This window comes from Calonectris borealis, chromosome 15, assembly GCF_964195595.1.
Source record: "Calonectris borealis chromosome 15, bCalBor7.hap1.2, whole genome shotgun sequence".
Classification (NCBI taxonomy): domain Eukaryota; kingdom Metazoa; phylum Chordata; class Aves; order Procellariiformes; family Procellariidae; genus Calonectris; species Calonectris borealis.
Window position 1 is genome coordinate 14,568,260 of NC_134326.1, and position 20,977 is coordinate 14,589,236.

Genomic DNA, 20,977 nt, shown 5'->3' on the forward strand with positions numbered 1-20,977 from the left:
GCAGTGCTGCATTTCCAGGGCCTCCAGCTGAGCACGGCCAGCCGCCACAGGAAGGGCACTGCCCCGTGCCCAGCCTGACCAGTGCCCGGGCAGAGGCAGCTGAGAGCAGTTAATAAAGCAGAGCCCGGTAAGAAGGGAGGCCAGGGTGCAGAAAGCCATCCCCAAGCCCAGGCAGCGAGCATGGGGCTGCAACAGAGAAATCTGGGCACCAGGGGCTCTGCCACAGTTCGGGCACATCCCACAGCACTATGCTTCTGAGGGCAGGCCCCGTCCTGCGCCATCCGAGGGCACAGGGGCTTGGTGCTGGAGGGAAGGGCCTTCCTCCAGGGCACAGCCAGATGAGGAACGCACATCTCGTGCCCCCTCTCAGCCCCTGGGAAGATGCAGCCGCGGTGGTCATGCAGGCTAAGGGAAGACCGCTTGGCCTGGCTGCTTTGAGCCTTGCTGGCCCAGCAAAGTCCACTCTCCTGGCTGCTCCCTGCCCCCAAAACTGCTCTAGCAGGCACTAGCATCCCAGCTGCGGGGTTGGAGCTCCAAAGCACCCCAAAATGGGCCGTGGCAGGAACCTGCAAGCCTAGGAAGCTTTCCAATGGCCCAGGCCACGCCCAGGCATGACCTCCTCCCCCCAGTGAGCTGCCACCTCAGCACAAGGCAGGGCCAGCGGAAACACAGAGCCTTGCCAAGCCACCGAAAAGGGTCGCCTGGCTCCAGTACCCTTCCTCCCTGCCCTGTGCCTGTGCCTGCATGCAGCTGGCTGTGGGGTGCAGGGACAGAGTCAAACAGCCCCCAGGGAGCTGGTCACACGCAGGAGCAGCCGTGCCCTGCAGTACACTGAACCACACAGCGCTTGGCAGTAACCCAGCCAAAATCATCAATCAGAAATCTCATCATTTGCATCTGAATCCCCAAAGGGCTGAGGCCTGTGATGGATTTAAGGGATTATACAAAACTAAGACATCATGTTGCATCTTCATGCTGAGAATCACATTTTTGAGTGCAGACAAAGCTGCGGCACTATGGCTTTGCCCGCAGGAACCAGCGGGAAGGCCCAGAAGGACCCTCTCTGCGTTCCCCCAGGATCGCCATGGTGGGGGCCAACACCTGGCGAGTGACCGCGAGCCAGCTGCTACCCACACTCCCGCCTCCCACCTCCCCTAGCAAGGCACATCCCTCACACCCAGCACACCTCCACCACACTCGCTCCCCGTTTCTCCCAGGATGCTGCGGTTTGCTCCCGGCACCGAGCAGTTCTCCCTGCTCCGGCTCTGAAGCCTTCCCCATGGGAAAGGGATAGAGTCAGATACGCTTGTCACCCTGACACTGCCCTCCACTCCATGTATATTCGGTCAAAGAAGCCTGCAGGACCGAGGCGCGCTGTCTGGCAGCGGGACAGCCCTGGCTGCCTGCCTGCTGGAGAGGTTACTGGCAGCTCCGCTGGATTAGCTCACCCTTGGGACTGGTCCATGCTCTCACAGAGCGTCGCAGGAAGGAGGGCAACGAGTTCTCTGGCCACGGCGGCCCACAGGGGCAGGCAATCCTACACCAGGTCAGCTCATCCCATCAACCAGGGAAACTGCTCCTGCTGCCAACCCAGCCCCAAACCCAGCGCAAAGCAAAGGAGACGGTCTGCAGGGTCGCCCCTCACCTTGGCGCTTCGCAGCCTCCTGGTTCCCTGAGCTTGCCTAGCAGCCTGAAGGCAGCTGTCCACGTGCCTCTGATACTGCAGCAGTGGCACCAGTGACTTACAGAGGTAGCACTTCTCACACCTGCCAGGCAGCAAAGGACAGAGCACTGCATTAGGATTCGCCCTGCACCGGGCTTCCAGCCACCAGCGGTGACTTTTCTCCTCCACGCCATGGAGAAGACATGTCACCAGATCGGGTCTCGCTCAGTGGGGCCAGGCCGGCACCAGTCACAAAGACTGAGTGATTATCAGTTTTCCCTGCCTGTTCCTCTGTATCCTGCTGCTGCAGCAGCGGGACGGTAATCAAATCTGCTCATCTAACTATCTCAAACACCGCTGATTTCTCCCCAGAAAGCATAAAGCACCCTGTCAAAATCCACAGAAATGAAGTGCGAGGGCTTTGCAAAGGGGAGTTAAATTCTGCCTGAAAAGCAAACCAAGTGTGTTAAATCAGAGAGACATTTTACCAGGGCTGGATGAACTTGTCTGACTAGTAAATCAAGTCTTTCTCTGCACTGTCTCCATTTTACATCATGCCATGTTGGGAGAGGAATGCAGAGCACACGTTCCTGCTGGGGGCCTGACACAGCGTGTTCCTCAAACCCCCTCATTTGTGTAGAAGGCGCCCAAGCTCATGCAGGACGACTGAGTGTGCTTGGGAAGAAAATTATCCTGGGTGAAAGGAGATGAAGGTCAGGCATGGATTTACACAGCTACACTCGCTTCCACACCAGCTCTCGGGGGGGACCGAACCGTGCAGAAGAGGGCACTGGTTCTTCAGGAGGGGAGAGAGCTAGAGAGCTATTCAGGAATGGACCATCTCCAAGGAGGGACAAGCCCCCAGGGACCAGCCCCAGCAGCATTGCGTTCAGTTTGATAAGCAGCACTCTCCTAGTAAAACTCACCCCAGGCTCTAAAACGCGTATGGAGAGCCCCCATCGAGCAAAACTCTGCAGTACTTTTCCCGTATTTTCTTTCCAGTCAATGCTGATTACCCAGATAATGTGTCTAAACAGAAGCTGTCCTCTCTATAATTAGCCTAATTCCATTAGTGATGTTGCCATCCACTGTTTGTAACAGCAAAATTGCTTCCATAGCAGGGATTTTACTGTCAGATCCTCTCTTATGATGCTTTGTGTGGGTGGCAGGAGGAGGGGCTGCATGGGAAGAGATTAAACAAAGCCACTGCTATTCTGAAAGTCTAATTTAATTAAGAATATCACTACAGGTGCCATGTTGACAGCCTCCCTGTCCTAACCTCTTCTTTTCCCGGGGTTACCAAGCTCAAATCTCCCATTAGAAACTGGCTGAGTTAGCACCATTTTAGCTACAGCTCCCCCCACAGTGGCCAGAGACCACGCATCCCTGACCCGCCATGGATTGGGCTGAAAGGAAATTAGTGCAAAAATAAACAATCTGAGCACAGCAAATTCCTCTTGCTTTGCTATAAATATAGCCAGCACTGCAACAAGAGGCACTGAGAGAAGGCAATTTCTTAGGGAAACATTGCTATAAGGCCAACGGCCAGCATTTATACAGGAATAAAGACATACACAGGCAAGCTAGAACTGAAGCACAGAAACAATCTTGGAGGAGCAAGCATACCTACTTACTTGTCAATGCCTAAAGATGTTGGGCCGCTTTCACCACTGGCAGCTTTACTTCTTGCCTCTCTCTGATGCCGGGTGAGGACTGGAGGAAAAACAAAGGGTTACGAGCAATCCACCCCAAAAGCATCCCTACACCATATCCAAGTGCAACACGTTTCAATCTCTTCCACTCAAGGCTGCAGCAGAAGTGATGGTAGACGCAAAGAAATACTGGACTGCGATGGGCAGGGTCTTCTTTCCTGCAGAAGTAGTAACTGGCCAATTCTCCATTTTTCTGGGGGGGATACTGAAAAAGTTACCTTCCCCGGACTCGAAGCCAGCTAGCCATTTCACACTGTAACTTGTTTTCTGCCAGAAACAGCTGGATTAACAGTATGCAGTTTACAGTAATTTTAAAGCTGACGTGCAGCAGCGCAACAGCCTGGGAGAAGAGTTACACAGCTGCTCCAGCAGCACAGCACCACTCCCTGCCAAACTAAGCACCTGTGTCTACTGCAGAGGAGGGAGCGTGGTAACTGCGAGCTCGGGGGGAAGGAGAGCTGAGGCGGGGGCTGTGCGGAGGCACCAGCCCTTCTGCAGATGTGGTAGGAAGAGCGAGCCTTGCTGGGGAGGGAAGCTGGGCAGCTGGGCTCACACTGGAAAGGGAAGGTTACAACAATTAGCCTACACTCGCTGCTTTTTCCACTGCCCATGTGAACCGGGGGTGATCTGTACTATTGTCCACATACAGCTGTCGATGAAGATCTCTACCAGCCTCTAGTGGGGCTGCTCTCCAGCGGCAGCGGGAAAGGGCCACCTCCAACACACGTGGGTAGCTAGCGAGATCCTGGCTGACCAGCATGCTTATGATGGGTCCAACAATATTTGTTCCTTCGGCAAGCCTAAGCAGCCTTTCCAAACCTGCTCTCCAGGCATCTTCAGGGACCACGTCGAAACGTTGTCTCTTTCAGTCGAATTCCTCTCAGCGTATTCCTGTTGACATGCCACCAGCAAAGATCCTCGGGGAACATATCAGATAGCTTAGCTTGCTTCACCAGGGATGTTCAAGACTCCAGCTCCAAAACAGATGTCACACTTAAGCACTCTCATGCAAGCTGGCTAAGGGGACAACGCAGGGAGCTATTTTACAGCCCGGTAACATTGCTTCCCATACTCTCATTAGGAGAAAGGTCTGAATCCAAGGTATAGGCACAACAAACCTGTTATTGTTGGCACATCATCTGTGATAAAGAAAGGGACGCACAAAATTTTGTGCAGAACAAAGGGAATCCTTCAGAGTTTTAGCAAAACCCCATTTCCAGAGTGTTAAGCAACCACAATATCTATCTACGATGCTGATACAACACAGCCTTTCCCTTAGTAGCAATCACTGATCTGCAGCCATGACCAGCAAATGCTCTGCAGGATGCTCAGGAGCTGTTGGGGCTGACAGGAGACATCCACGCTGAAGAAACAAGCTTGAGCATTTCCTAGGACGTGGGTATTGTCTCGTAGGCGATGACTGATACCAACAGCTCATTTCTCACAGGCACTGAAGCAGACGTCTCTCTTTAACTTAGCCTGGCCCAGATTTGAAGTGGCAGCCTGACTTGGAGGACTGATAACCACGGCCACCCCCCAGGCCATCCAGCCTCCCAATAACCCAACTAACACGTGCGTTTGACAGCGTGGTGAAAGCTGCTCTCCAAATCAGCGTGCACTCGTTAATATTCCTTTAACACCATCTCGGGAGCCTTGTGCACCAGCTCAGGTGTTAATCAGTTCTATTTTCTTCCAAAAGCAGTGAACACATCTGGCATAATGGGCCCATTAGAGATGTCTGGGACCAGCTCTGCAGCTGCCCAGGGGAAGACCCCCAGCTGTGCTGCTGGAAGCAGAGGCATAGGAGAAAGAACAGGGCCAGCTGGCGAGGCACGACCCCTGCCAAAACATGCCGGCCACCCGCAGGAAGGGGGTTCAGAACATGGGAAAACACTTGCCGCGGGGAAAATCCCCACCACAGAGCAGTGCTGATCCACTGCGTGACAGGAGCCAGTAACTCTCCCAGATGCGATGCTCTTCGCTGGGTCAGACACACTCTGTAGCCCAAGAACAACCTTTTCCCTGGTTTGGCACTTCTTCTGGTTGACAAGTCATCCTTGGCCTGCTTGGCTCCAGCTTGCATCCTGGGGAAGAGGAGTAAACCCTCCACAGCACGGCCCTGCTATCAGCACCCCCAGCCCAGGCACCTTCTGGGGCTGCCAGGTCAGGTCGGCGCGTGGAGCTGCGAGGCCACAGTCACCAAGCTCCTCGTGTTGCTGCACGACCCACCTGCGGTTCGACCCACCAGCTTCCTCCCCATTCTCACTACCAGCTGTACCACTTTTTGTGCAGGATCCTATCAGAGGCAGGCTCACCAGCATCTCGTCCTTTCTCAGAAGTGATGAAGCTTTCCTCTGCTCCCATTCTGTTACTTTTTCTGCTGTATCAGTGCCGCTTCTATTGACGTCAGGAGCTTTTTAACAGCACCAGTGCTGCTGCTGAAGACTGACAGCTGCATCAGGTTGCATTTGAGGCTTTGGGAGGAAGGGATATACCAAATCCTCATTTTCCTGGCCTCACTTGGGAACTGAGAGATTGGGCAAGATGGAGGGCATGAGGAATAGAGTGTGACCCAAAGCTCGAGACTATTTGCTGTACTCAGTAGCAGCCAAGACTCGCTTCCAGACTGAGACCAGCAGATTCCTGCGTTGGCAGCAGCAGCGGGAGACGGATGCAATGACTCCAGCAGAGAGCCCCTCTCACACAAGCGAGCCCTTCAGCCGAGTGCATGAAGGAAGAGGGAGCTGGCACAGCACTTCCACAGCTCCACTCGTTCACTTGGAATTAACACCAGTCGCTGAGCTGGAAACCCAGGACCTGAACCTTCCCCAGCCTGGTACAGTAGCTAACACAACAGCAGGCTCCTCTTTTTTATTTATTCAGACCACAGGGAAATGGAAATTCATGGTCAGATTTTCATACTGCCCAGGTATGTGGTGGTCTGGGCATCCAGCCAGGGCAACCATGTACATACGTAGGGGAAGCAACTGTAACTCATTTTGCCCAGCTAACTCATTTGAAAACCTGTCCTTTAATATCAGCCGGATTGAGCCAGCCTCCTGATACATAACACTGAAAGACTTTGATGCCTGATTAGAGGAGGGAAGAAGAGAAGTAAAACCAGCAAGAACCCATCCTTTCGTAATTTTAAAACAAAAAACACTGACAGCTATAGTCTGCAGGACTGCATAATCTGCAATTCTAGAGACATCAGGAGTAAATCCAATTAATAATTCTGAAGACAGACCAGGAACCCCTGACCCAGTGCACCAAAGGAAAACTGAAGCCGTCTTTTCCTATCAGGACATGGCTTAGAGAGCAGAACTTGGATTTTCTCTCACACAAGGCTGTTGCTGCGCTCTCGAGGAAGCCAGCAGCCAGCCAAGAGCACACAGTGCTGCAGCAGTAAAGAAAAGCTTCTGGACCCACACAGGAGCTGGCATTTGCTTCAGAAGACAATTCTTCCACCTCTTTTTTCTCCCCATGCCTTACCTACGGATTTTGTGCTGGTGATGGATGCCAAAGTAACAGCCCTGGAAACAGAATCCTTTTGTACCTGCACAGCTGTGCGAGGCCACTGTCTGGCCTCTGCTCAGAGCTAAACATCATCCCTGCCTATTCAACCCAAACCCCACTGACCAGCCCATCAGTTGAGACCTCCCTGGGTGGCTCCAGGTGGCCTTTGTACAGCCGCTGGGAAGTGCACCGAGGTGCCCCACACGCCAGAGCCCCAGCAGGCAGGCAGGATTCTGCCCGGCGTTACGTGCTGCTCCAAGTCCAGGAAGCCCGTGGTCCTGCAAAGAGTCTTCGTGCAAACAACACAGGCGTCACAGACTGTTACGGCTAATAAAGCCTGGTCTCTACAGGGAAAATATTAGAATAACTGGCAACAGAAAACCCAAATTACTGTGATTTTGTCCCAAAACCATTGCTCTGCTTAGAGCCATTATTGTAGACCAAAATCCCTTTTATTCCAGGCTAGCTTTCTTACGGGGGATTGTTCTGAACAAGCCAGAACAGCAGAGCAGCAATTCCAAAATAACTACCCTTGCAAACATCCCCAAGGAGACCAGTCTGGAAGCAGAGTGGAGAGGCCAGCCTTGAACTCTGTCCTGCTGAAAGCCAACACCAAAGGAAAGAACAAATTCCCTTGCACTGCTAAAGAATTCAAAGCCTTTTCCTGATCACAGTCAGGATTCCCCAGGATCAATGGATATACTCACAGTCCAGCCATACCAGGGATCCAATTACCACAGGGCCAAAGACATTCCTGCTAAAAGGCATACTAAAAGTTCTACTCCATTTTGTAGCGCGGATAAGACCTTTATCAGTGTTGAGGATGGGAGAGGAACTGTGATAATTTGTGATTTGCCTGAGCCGAACACTTTGCATTAGTAGCTGGTTTGTGCCTGCAGAGAGAACTCCCTGCCAAAATTCAGCACCAAGTAGTAGCTGCTACTCTGGCTCCTGTTATCTTGGACAGGACCCACGTCATATCCCCAAAGATTTAGTATAACAGGGACCTTGTATTTTAAAATTACATCAACTCTGCATTAAGATTACATGGTGAAACTTCCTCCTGCTAGAGGAATGCAGAAGTTACAGTTCTTGTACTAGCTCCGATTTGCTCAAATTGCTTAAACATCATAGATTTACGTTGCATTTAATAACCCAGTATGTAACTGAAAATTATATATTCACAACCTGAGAAGTTAATCTTATTACAAGCTACTACTTTGATATTACCTGACATTGTGCTAACACAGACTTTACATTTCAAGCAGCAGCTAAAACATAACTTATTGAATACGTCGATAACCAACTGGTGTATTTGTTCACTTAAGCTCTACAAAGGTTGGCTATGGAAAACTGATAGGGAGAAGACTGCAAAGAGGATTAATACGGGCATTCTGACCGTGCTTCTATGCCTCACTCTTCACATGAAGGAGAAAAACCCAAGCTCCCAAATCGATAGCTATCATTTTGCAATTTTAGAGGAACAAGAGGGAAACTTTTCTGCAATCGCTTGCAGCTGAACAAGCCATTTTTGCACATACAAGTGTCAGACTCATTGCAGAGCGCAGGCCGTGCTTGGAGTGGTACAGAACATTCTCCCTTCTCGAGAGCCCTGAAGGACGCTCACCCACGTGGCTCAGGAGCCTGCCATTTTCTACCACTGGGAGATGTTCTGCGGGTCCTCACAAAACACACAATAGATGTGTCTTACGAGTACTGCTTGAAGCATCCAGGGCTAGATCCTGGGGTAATATTCAGCTTATATACTTTCCAAGGGATTAATAATGTGATGAATTACAAAATCGAGCAGAGAGAAGCTGTCTCTGTGCAGGAGGTGCTGGAAACACAGGAGCCTCCGATACCACCCTCCGGGCCGGCTCGGAGATGGAACAAGGCAGAGTGAACAACCCTCCCTACATGCCCCACCATGCACCAAATATCCCGAGAGGGACAAGACTGCAGCACCTGGCCGCAAGTAACAGGAAAGGGAGACGAGCACAAAGAGCAAACACACAGAAGCAGCGCTTGGCAGACCTGGACTGTCCTCGCCAGCTTCCTCTCCCACGATGCCGTTGCAGTACATGGCATGCAGCTCGATCTCCGTAGCTGGAAAGCCTTGGTCACACAGCGGGCACAACACACGGTCAGCAGCTGTAGGACTGCACTCAGATACAGTCCTTCCAGCATCTTCATCTCCACCAGCCTAAGGAAGAAAAAGAAAAAATTAGCCAGACAGTTAATTGTGCCATTTCTCTTTTTTTGCTAGGTGCAGAGCTCCGTGCTGTCTGGTAGCTACTCACCCTCCCATAGACACTCAGTTTTTCTTGGAAAGTTTTATTCTCCCTTCATCACATACCAATCAGAAATAACACCACTGGCTGAGTAAACTGCGCAGCACTAATAACTACATCTTCTTCCAAAGGCAACATGTCCTGCTGAATCATGGTGAAACCTCCTTGCACAGCCGTGCACACCATTTAAGGCAAACATCACCTGTACTACCGCAGAAAAATGGCAAAGCTTCCATCAATCAGGAAAGCTCAGAAGCGAAACTGATGGAAAATTCATGGGGCAAAGCAAGAGTTCAACACCTGACTTGTGCTCATCAGTTTCTGGACATGATCCATGCTACACAGGTGGCACTGTCTGGGAACACAGCTTCCCCCAGGATGAAAGGAGGCTGCTGTGCTCTTATGGAGTCTGGAGAGATCACTGGGAAGCTCCTCCTCTCTAGAGGAGGTGGCTGGAACAGTCATCAGAGGGGACACAGATCAAGGAGAGAGGCAATATTGTTAAAAATCCATGTCACACAAAATTACTAGCAGTGGCTTTTCACCAGGGCAAAATGTCACAGCCTGTGTTTGTTCTCCGGGTGCCATTACCAGTTAGATACTCCCTTTTTGCGTGGGTTACACAGCTGCAAAGGTGCTCCACTACCCACCTGTGGAGATACAGCCTTCTCCCTATGCTACTGATGTTCCCAAGATGCAGCAGACTGCTGCCATCTCACTCATAACCAGATCTCTGCCTAGTCAGGCTTGCTACAAGATTTCTGCATGATTAAGAAAGAACCTCCCCCCTCAAAATGATTTTTAAAAGTTATTTAAATATTAACCATGTAGAAGAAACCTATAGGAAAATAATATAGGAAACTTTTCTGTTCTTAGTCCTAAGCAGTGACATGTAGACAGTATGCAAAACTGCTGTCTTCTTCCCTCCAACGGTATAATTTCAGGGAAGCAGTAATTGGGGTCAGCCAAGATGCTCAGTGCCACTGGAGCACTTTGTCGCATTACTTGGTTTATTACTTGCTTTTCCAAATGAGGGTCTGATCCTGATTTTTATGTCCTAAAGGGAAGGAGGATGCTTTGTTGACTCAGAGGAGCTATGCAAAAAACTGCAGGACTGGACCTTACACTGAGAATCCGACTCACAAAACGCATTTCTCCCAGACACCGGCTGAAAGGCTACGGCACCGAGCCCCAGGAACACCTCTCTCATTTCCAGGGAGACTCTCTGCCCTGGATTTCTGTGGAGGAGTTGCCACAAGAGTTCCTCCAGCCAAACACAGGCTGTTCAAGTACATCACTTACAGCATTAGCACTCGTACCCTACTCTCACATCTCAGTGTCACTACATCTTGTGAAGCCCTCACCATGGGGCATCACACAGAAGAGTCCTAAAAACCAAGATGTGTCAAATATGAATGATCAGATCAAACCTGCATTATCCTAGTCAGACAACACACGTAAAAAATATGATGGGAAAAGCAGCAGGCACTGCTCCTTCTAGCTGCCATTTTTAAAGCAATCTTAGATATCACCGGTTCTGCACACCTTGCTTGCCTACATTCAGTGGTAAATTACTAATTTTAGGTGGAAATGCAACATTCTGTAACAAAAGACACCACGGTCCCAAAATTGTTTGTACAAAACCTTGCTGTAAAAGTCTGGAAAACCTCAACTGCAGAACCAACCACCCCTGTCAGAGGCAGAGACTGTCGCCTCTCCTCTTTAGCAGAGAAAATCGCCTACAAGACATAGTACTTGCAGCCAACAGCCAGCCAAGAGCAACGCTAGAGGCTGAGCTCAACAAGACTCCTGTGTCCTGGCTCAGCATCTGCTAGGAAGAAGTCAGTCCCAGCGGTCTATGCTCGCTTCGTGCTAACCGCTGATGCACATGGTAGCTGTTTCTGCTGTCTTCCTGGAGGGCTGCAGGCTCCGGACCGGTACCTGCTGCCAGCGATAATGTTGTCGAGCAATCCCTAGAAAGCCCCGCCGCACCGCTCCCAAACACTGCGCTGATCACCTTGTGCCGTCTAGGCAGAGGTGTGAGACCTGGGGAACCCTCTGCAAAGCACGAGGGACAGGGCAGCGTCCTGGCCACAGCCAAATGGGTCATGAACGTGCTTCAGTGGCTGCGGCTACCCGGCTCAGCACAGGACTGCCGCCTCTCCCTGCTGCAGTCTCTAATTGACTGAGCGGTGCTTTGAGATACCTGCAGAATGAAAGGTACACGAGAGCAGAAGCTGGTTTATTAAGAGACCTGTGACAATGAGACATCGGAGCTGCAGATGCACTGTACAAGCTGCAGACTCCCAGAATGAGCTTTCCACAAATGAAACCTCTTGTCAAGAGCTGTACGACTCTGTATTCATGTACCCTGCCAGAGGAGTACTTGGCAACCCCTTTGATATCGCTCTCTAAATTAATAGACAAAGGGAGTTTTATCAGAAGCAGGAACTGAAGTCAGATGTCGGTACAGCGACAGCTGCAAAGCAATTGCTGTGCAGGTGTGACAACACAGGGAAAAGAGCCGCACAACAGCGCACACCTGCATCAGGAGGTAAGAGGATGGCCCTGCCACTGACTTACTATTGCTATTAACTATTACTGCACAGAAATCAAGATTTCCGGGCTCAGGTCACTCTCCTTGGACTGCAAACCACCACCAGCCCTCAACACTTCAGTATCATATTTATCCCAGCCCAGTCTCTGGGTGAACTTCTCCTCTTAGCCTCTTGGAGATGGTCTGTGGAGAATAAACACTGAAGTTCAGAGGACTGTAACAGGGAAAAACATGTCAGAACATGAGTGACTGAGGTTTGCTAGGACTCTCCTCGCAGCTCCTGGGGTCCCTCTGCATCGCTGACCATCACAGCACTATACTTCTGAGCATGGGCGAGCAACAGCACTGCCGTCCACACTGATGGCATCCTCCAGCACAGCAGTGCGCGTGGTATAAAAGAACGAGCTGGAATTGATAACAACTCTCCAGCTACAGGACTGAAAGGCTCCAGAAGCAGCTGCACGCAAGTGCCAGCCAAAAGGGACTGGAGTTATGAAGCAATGGAGAAAAGTGAAGACAGAACTGGTTGTGAGGATCCCAACAGCAGAAGCCCAAGCTCCCAGCTACCCAAGGGGAAACGCTAGCACAGCCCAGCTGAACCAAGGTCTAGAAGGCAGGACTGGAAACAGGACCTTTCCCCAACTTAAGGTTCTTTTACCTGCATAGGTGCATCTCTGCTGCCTGAGCAGAGCTCTCCTCTCTCCGCCTCAATAGCTTCCAGTGGACTCGGCTGGGTCTCTGCAGAAAAACACCTCTGTGTCAGCACAGGTTTGCAGCCCCCAAACTATCTCCTCACTTGCTGATGTAACTTAGCCCATTTCTTAACAGCGTTTTCACAGTTTCAAAACATTTTTTAGACTTGCCACAAATGTTATCAGACAATGCGCAACAACACAGCCGGATGAGGGGTTAAAAGTCACAGCACAGTGGTGTGAGGACAAAGCCACCGCAGCTTTGCAGCTTCATGGGGAGTGAGACTAGACACAGGGAAAGTGCGTGGGACACTTGCTGGGATAGAGACAAAGCAAGAATAGAGCTTTCCCTCGCATCAAGACAAACAGAGCTCCCGTTCTGTGGTCTGCCTCACAGTTGCACCTTCTTTAGACCTCCACATTTTCCTTCGCAACAAAATATGCCTCCAAGCACCACCATGACCTCTCCCTCTACAGCTGCTCGTGAACAGAAGCAGTCTCTTCATTAATTTTCTCACTTAAAACCCTGGACTGGAAAATCTCAAGCATGGTAGGAGAGACCAAGGAAGAAAAACTCGTTGGTCCCAAACATATTTAATTAATGTAAGATAAAAATTATTTCAGCTCTCATGCTTTACACATATCTTGACACAAAAAATCTGAACATTTTGGGATTGCATTGAAGAGACCACTCCTGACACCCTGTTTTGAGTGATCCCTCCGTACCGATGTACATCCTGGTGTCTCTTCAGCAGCAAGTCCCCAGCAACCTCTGGTCACAGAACTGTCTTAGAGGAAATGGGTCCAAAACCAGGGAATCAAGCTAAATTACCTGGACAATTTCAGCCCTGACAAACAGAGCTGGGAAAGAAATCTCATTTTGTTCAAATAACTTGAAAATTCTCTTCTCTTCTCTGAATTTTGTAAGTGTGTAACTTTCAGTGCAAAATTCAGAACATTCTCAAGTGCCTCTTACCTGGGCAAACAGAGATCTCTTCTTCAGCAGATTTTTCTGTGGCAATATCTGGGCTCCTTTTACTGCCAAGCGGGGTCAACACGGAGATGCTGTTCAAGATATAAATATAACATAAATCTCCAATCCAGTAGGTGTGACAGCACACACCCGCCTGTCTCACACAGTTCAGAACAGCAGACAATGCCATAATTTCCAAGTGGTCAATATCTGATAGCCAGAAATGACCAGGATAACAGCAAAATATGGCTATAAAATGCTGTCCTTAGCAAAAACCCCAAACAGAATATTTTTTCTTCTAGAAGCCCTTGATAAAAAGGCACGAAGGGTCACTATCTCATGTCAGGGGAGCAAAAATACCTCCTCACAACTGCAGGATTCTCTTGATTCTTTCTACTCTTAGAAGATTTGGGAGTTGTGCAGGTACTAACACTGTGCTTCTTTCTCCCTAGGGAAGGAAATCCTCAGAGAGGAAAGACACAGACTTGCTTTACCCCGCATTACCCTCTCCCTCCTGCTAATTTTCTTCCTTATCGCTGTGCATGGCAGCCAGAAGCAGCACGGATGCAACACCAGGCAAGGCTTCCCTGCAGCAAAGTCCTAACAACATTAGCGTGGCCGTTCCTCCAAGCAGCGCCGGGTACCGCTCCTCTTGTTTTGACCTTTGGATTCCTACTTTTTTTTCCTCCCCCCACACCGCACAGTGTCTTTCTGAAATAGGCAGGCATTGCTGAGTAAGTCTGGCACCCATGCTGACACGCTCCGCGCTTTGCGTGGCTTTCTGATTACTCTGATCAAGTATGCAAGAACACACTTTAAAAACATGAATCCCCATACTGACAGATAGAAGATTTATTAAGCTCAACCACAGGCCTTAGAGAGGAGAGAACAGCCACTGCTGATTTATGATAAATAACAAAATTCTGATAGGAAATCACAAGTGGCTTTTCTCTCTAAATAAAGCATCGCAAAGCATTTGTTATGAATCCAGGCTGAGTGTGTTTTACTCTGTGTCTAACATCAGGGCTCACTTCAAAAGAACTCACACAAAACAACTTGCTATGACATTTATAAAATGGGCTAATCAATTTGAAGTCAAACCACATTTCTTGCTACACCAACTATCTCCTGGTAACAAAGCCTATAATCATTTATTAAAACCCCAATCTACCGTGCTCCACACAAAGCATAAAACTATCAGGCAGAGCGGCCCGCAGAAAGCAAAGCAGCCTCACCTCACTGCTGCCGCTTCCAAAACTGCTTCACTACCTCCAGACAGCTCAAAGCCGTGTTTTCCTATTAAGTGCTGCTGAGGCCAGCCAGCCGGGGTGCCTGAGCCTTACCCGAGAGAGGACTGCGCTTGGCAAATTACCAGGAGCCAGATGGCAACACTTAATGTGCACAAAACTGTGAAGACCGCAGCCATTTCTTGCCTTGCTGCAGATGTGCCAGCTGCTCAAGGAGGGGCTGCAGCACCCAGGTGCTTCCCGGCCCCAAGGGGGACAGCCAGGAGCTCCTGGGCGGCCTGGGGAATGTCCCAAACTAACCCCGTCAGCTACACTGAAGGAAAGAGGTCCTGCTCTTTTCATACGCAGCCCTGGCCTCTTCTGCCTTAAGCAGGCGGGAGGCCAGTGCTGCAGAGCGCACACCTCGGTGCCTTCTATGCAAGCACACAAGCTCAGACCTCAGCTGTCACAGACTCATCAGCCTCAGCAGCAACAGCAGCCGCAGGTTCCTCCTGCTCCCCAAGGCGAGCTTTAAGCTTTTTAGAAAGGTGCAAGCAAGAGGGATTTTCATACTCTGCATATTGATATTAACTGCTCAGGCCAAATGCTGTTAGATCAGAGGAAAGTTGGCAGTTTGGTTCCAAAGCAGGTTTAAATTATAAAACCCAGCAAATTAAAAACATGACATTATCTGCCCTCTCTTGTAACTTGCTCCTTGAATCCTCTCCCATTTGCCCTTCTTCTCCCAGAGCCTTTGCCGCAGAACTGCATCCCACAGGAAGGAGAAGAAAAAAAAGGAAGAGAGGAGTAGGCTTAAATCTGAAGAAAATCATGTTGACTTGTGCCACACCTGTCATCTGCTGAAGTGGCTTTTCTGGAGCACTGCACTCTATCTTTGGCTGATAGGCAGTGCCGTCTGGCTTCCTCCTCCCTTCTTTCCTCTTCAGCAGTAAGGCAAGAACATAAAAATACACACAGAAATCCAGTAAACCCTCCACCATGCTGCCTATGCGCCTTCCCAGACAGACCGCGTGATGACATTGCTATAACTCACCTTCAGCTCACCTACCCATCTCCACAGCTTAACTGCACCATGTCACATTAGCTTCAGAGGGCAAGGATCAAGACCTTTTACTTGTTCTAGGATGCACCTTGCACGTTTTATAAAGTAACAAGATCTCTTCTCCCCAGTTGTGTCCCACCTCCCTCCCACGCTGCTCCAAAGCCATGTATTTCCAGGGATACCTAACAGCAGTGGCTGCAGACAGCCTTTCCAGCAAGCCCTGCTGCCAGGCCCTGCAGCGAGCCCCGATGAGACTGCACCCCAAAATGCTCTGGGGAGAGTGGAAGAGCTCAGGTCATCAGAGCGAGCCCGTGGGCCCACGCTCTGATATCATCCTCCTCACCTCTCTGCAATTTGCATGGGTTCCCCATCTTCATGCACATCCTCTGTAGGCAGCACCTGGGAGGCCTGGAAAGGAAAAATCTGATATTATATAGAAGAAGGGACACAGCTAACCAGGATCTGCTGGGTCACCAGATTCTGTCCACGGCATTCCACCCAATCTGTTATGTATTTTTTTCTGGAAATGGCTAAGTATCCATCCTGAACTAGTCAGCTTTTTGCCTCCATCACTCCTTTTGGTAAGGTGTTTCAGCAGCTCCCTGCAATAATGCCTGGCAGTACTTTTTGCTACCTTGCTGCCTAGATGTGTTCCCGCACAGTTCACGCCCATCCTTGGTTGGTTCATGCCAACCTTGTCCATCACCTTCCACACCCTCTGCCTGTTCCTAGCATCTACTCTGATATACTTGTAGGTAGCAACCATAGCTCTTCTCCATCTCCATTTGCGCTGAGCTAAACTGTCCAAGGTTTTTAGTGTCCCCTTGCACTCCCTCAAGCACCCCAGCAGCCCTCACCTACTCCAGTTTAAAATCTATTTGCCTGAGCCAGGATGACCTGACCAACTGGTACAGCTGATGTTTGACCACGAGAAGTACTTTTCTGAAATTTTGTATAGATAAGATCTGTTCCATTTTTCTTGACTGGGAAATCAGCTGTCCCATCAAAGAGAGGGAACAGGTTAACCTGCACAATCTACAGCTGGTAAATCCATGTGCATTTTATCCCATTTTTCATTTAGCTCTATGACTGCACTTATTCTTTCCTTTAAAATTTGTTCAAAAGCCTTATGCACTGCTGAGGTCAGGCTAACATGCCAGTCATTACCCAGATCCTTTCTTCTCCTTCAGTGTACGTTACACTTGCCATTCTCTAATCAGGTGGAATTACAACGGTTTATTAGCAGTCCTTGCTGTCAGGCCCGCGATTTCTCATGCTAGTTCTCAAAGAAATCCAAGGGGTTTTCCTCCCCCTTTCTTGAGTCTATTAAACTCTCCGAGTTTGATTTCCACCACAGGTTTCAACTTCGATCAGCTCCACTCCTAGATGTCTGATGTACTTCCCCAGCAAGCCCCAAAACAAAGCCTCCTGCCAGATTTCCCTAAAGTGACTCCAACCCCCAAATATTCTGTTTTATCTACGCTGTTCTTTATTTCTTCACAGCCTAACTCATCATTAACATAAAATACCACACCTCCTCCTTTAATTTTATTTCTCTTTTTCCTGAACTGTGCATATCTTAACAATGCCTCTGCCCTGGTCACAAACACTGGGCCGTGTTTCTGTTTTTCCTAGTACATATGTTATAAGGTATGGCATTAATTCAGTCACCAGACTCTTAACTCTCCAGAATTGGGTCTTTTCCCTCTGAATCTTTTAAAGATCAAGAGTCTCCTAACCTTATTTGAAAGGCTATGAAGGAATTGATTCTATTAGCTCTGAAGTTCGTTAGTGCAGGTTCACAGGCTATGAGATCTCCTGACAACCAGGATTTGCTCCGTGCAAACATCTCTTGGCTGCGGGTGGCAGTCGCAGCAGTTGGCCACTGCCAGGGTGGAAGGTCTCTGCCTGCTCCAGGTGGGGGTTTCAAAGCAGGGTACAGGCAGGGTCCCTCGAGCACAGCCTTTGCACCTTCATTTCACTCATGGTACAACACATGGCACGAGGCTTTTTCAAGGACGGCTTTGAGTCTCCCTGGATGGTTTCTAGCCTCGGCACAGCCTAAAATCTCCCACCATCCCCACCAGTAAAGCAGCCCTGGTGGCTGCTGGGGGAGCCCCAGGGCAGCACAGGCAGCAGGGGTCTCCAAGAGATGCAGCACACTGGGGACACGACTGCTCTGGGCCTCTCCTTTGTCACTGCTAGTGGAATTGTATTTGATAGAAGGAAAAAAAATGGAGACAAGGCACAAGCAAACATCAAACCTATCGATCTTGCAAGTAAATCACCTGCGCTGGCCTCAGCGCGCGACTGCACAGAGAGGCGAGAGAAGGGAGCAACCTCTCAAGCTGGGAGCGATAAGGCAGATGAAAGGGCATTTAGAAATTATTTTCTCTCAAGTAAATAAAAGATTGGCAAATTTTGGGCTAGGGTTGAAATTTTAAAGTCTGCTCCCCCTCCCCCTTCCTTATTTTTTTCACCTTAAAAATATCAGAAAGACTACATCTACATACACGTTATGGCTCTTTGAGAGAGCTCTTGTGGTCAGGACGAGTACATTATAAGTTCCCACTTAGCACCACTAAAACCTCTTTTCTCCCCAAGAATTAATTAGGTATCAGCATTAAACGGATAATATAAAAAAAATAGCCCACAATTTTCAATACTGATTAAAAGTTCACGCCCTTCCCAGCTGCTGTAGCTTTCCAAGGGCTTTAGTGTACACCTCCATAGACCTGCAGTCACCCCAATCTTCCAGATTAATGACACCTCCATTTCCAAAGGAAAAGACACAGAGGGAAAAAAGGAGTTTGCCTTAAGAACCTTTCAGGTCTTTTGTATCTATCCTAAATAAATGAAAAAAGGCACAAGTCGGCTTCTTTCCTCCGCAGGTCACCTCTAAGGCTTGTTTAAATCTGTATCTGCTAAACCCAAGCCAAAGCACTGCCATGAAAAGTCACATTTCAGCACAGGCTGCTCTGCACTTTTTCTGCAACTAGAAAATGCAGACATGACGTTTTTCCTAAGTGTTCAATATTACAAGACAGAATATAAATATCACAAAACAAGTTAAGTATCTTTCTAACACCAGGGTAAATGATCAAATACACTTGAAAACAGGAACAACAGAGCCAAGGCTTCAGTCATAGAGAAGATAAAGTTATACAATGATCCGGGAGTGAAGTCATTATGAAAAATGAGGGTTGGAAAAGGCTGACACAAACCTAAAATACAGCAGTAATAAATACTTCATCTGACTAGCAATCTGTTTAAACTTAGCAGTGACAGAAAGCTGCCTTCCGCTCCAACAAGAAAGCCCTGACGGAGACAGAGGCTGACACCTAGCGTCTAGCAGACCCAACAAGCAAGCCGAAGAGAAGGTGCCCAACCACCAGAACAAGGACAATGAGCGCTGCCGTGATGACAGATCACCCCGGGCAGGCAGAAGACGCCTGCGAGCACGCAGGGCCTCTCCCGGCCACAACTGCAGGACCACGAGGGAAAAGAGCACTTGCAAGGGTGAAGCACGTACGGACGCAGATGAGCGTATAGGTGCAAAAAGGAAAGGCTGTGCTGCAAGGACACAAGCCACATTTCTGTCTGCGAAGGAAAACACAGAGCTCCCGACACAGCCACGGGTTTATAAACTGGTTTGCCAGAGCTGGCGGTGGTCGGCATCATCTCTGGGCTCACTACCCTGACACACTGCCAGGCTACACTCTTTTGAGAGGGGCAAGTCAGCTGGAAGCCTTTATCTCAGTGGTGCATTAATGGACGACTGCCAGGCTGCATGATGGCCCCACCACTTGTGAGCTGGGTATCAGCAGGTATGCTTTCCCTCTCCCTTTCGCAGTAAGCCAAGTGGCTAGGGGAGGAAGTCCCTAAATTTAACAGGAGCATTAAACAGCAGTGCCCACTTTGCAGAAGGGACTGAACCCTAAAATGGGACAGAAGAGCGGGACTGTTCAACCTCTGCTCAGTGGCAAAGCTCCTACCTGGCAGTAGCTGGTGGTGGGTTCATCATCGGAAGTGGAGTTCTTCTCTTCTTCCATGCTGTGCCCTGGACTCTCTGCCTCCCTCCTCTTTGACGGGAGGAGCCAAGTGATGCTTTCAGACTCCTTCTGCCCGTCTGGGTCTCCATCTTCTGTATCATCAGCAACCCCGTTCTCCCTGCTTATCTGCTCTCCTTTCCCAAGCTCATTTTGGCTCAAGGAAGAACCGGGCACAACTGGGTTACCAAACTCCTTCTTATGCAATAGCTGCCTCTGAGCCTGCTTCAGGCTCTTCTGGTAAACCTCCAGCTGACACAAGATGACTTTGGTGTACTGGTTGGGGTCCACCCCTTTGGGGCAGAAGGGGATGCCCCAGTAATAGTGCACTGTGTCTCTCGCCTCCTCCTGTTTGTGCTTCTCCTCCGCCACATTCAGCACGCAAAGCTCAGGGGTACTGTCGGGCACCTCGTTCTGCTCTGCTTGCTCTGTGGAAACACAGACTTTGGCAGCATGCCCAGGCTGCGAGGCGTGTGTGGTACCTTCTCCTCCACCACTCCTCCTAGGGCTGCTACACTGTTCTGCGGTCCAGCTCTTCCAGAGCGTGGCTGAGGTCCCAGCACCAGCTTCTCCTGCAGAATGGCCAGTGCAGGGCAGGGGCTGCTCTTTTGGTTCATGGCCTGTTGCTTCGGAAGACCTGGAGGGGCTTGTGAACAGTCTCCGAGGTGTCAGTCGTGAGGAGCCTGAAGTCACCCTGCCAAAGGTGGGACTCAAAGAGACGAGGTCGTCTCCGAGAGTGCTGGGTAACGTGTTACTAGAATCACTTTTTTCTTGTGAGGAAGGCTTTTCACTTGACCTTGTCACAGGCTGGCCCTTCCCCGGAGACACAATTATGCTGGATACTAGTGAGCTTTCAACGATTTCCTGGCTTAACCTCCTCAACACTACCAGGGGGCTCCAGGCGACATCCATCTGTCCATTCCCATCAGCTCTGGCGCTCTGTGAGTGGGAGCTGCACTCGGAGCGAGGGGTGTCAGGGCAAAGCGCCAGACCTCCCAGGATCTCAGAGCCTTCTTTCTCGGCGGGCTGGCTTTGGCCTCGCGCACCCAGCGCTTCTGCAGACAACTGAGGGGTTGCATCAGAGGAGTCCGAGGGCTGACAGCTCTGGAAAACAAAAGGTTGATTCTCCGAGAGGCACGTTCTCTATCAGCAGAGCAAGGGCTCCCCCAGCAAACAGGCAGCCGTCACCCGGACTGCAGAACACCCCCCCCCCTCCAATCAGAACTGTGTACCCC

At 49.9% G+C, this 20,977-nt stretch overlaps 1 protein-coding gene across 9 annotated transcripts in view; it reads right to left on the reverse strand.

Moving 5' to 3' along the window:
- UIMC1 (ubiquitin interaction motif containing 1) overlaps nt 1–20,977 on the reverse strand; it is a 39,210-nt gene that overhangs the window by 1,083 nt on the left and 17,150 nt on the right. For 3 of the 9 annotated variants that reach the window (XM_075164339.1, XM_075164337.1, XM_075164338.1), the window contains 7 exons: nt 19,689–20,846; nt 16,037–16,116; nt 13,408–13,496; nt 12,398–12,477; nt 8,926–9,094; nt 3,298–3,376; nt 1,646–1,766 (listed from right to left, as the gene is read on the reverse strand). In XM_075164339.1, coding sequence (XP_075020440.1) covers nt 1,646–1,766; nt 3,298–3,376; nt 8,926–9,094; nt 12,398–12,477; nt 13,408–13,496; nt 16,037–16,116; nt 19,689–20,846 — 1,776 coding nt within the window. Of the gene's footprint in view, nt 1–1,645; nt 1,767–1,812; nt 2,357–3,289; nt 3,377–5,680; nt 5,850–8,925; nt 9,095–12,397; nt 12,478–13,407; nt 13,497–16,036; nt 16,117–19,688; nt 20,847–20,977 lie in introns of those variants that run through there. The other 6 variants (XM_075164341.1, XM_075164343.1, XR_012675927.1 and 3 more) reach the window with 5 other exon arrangements.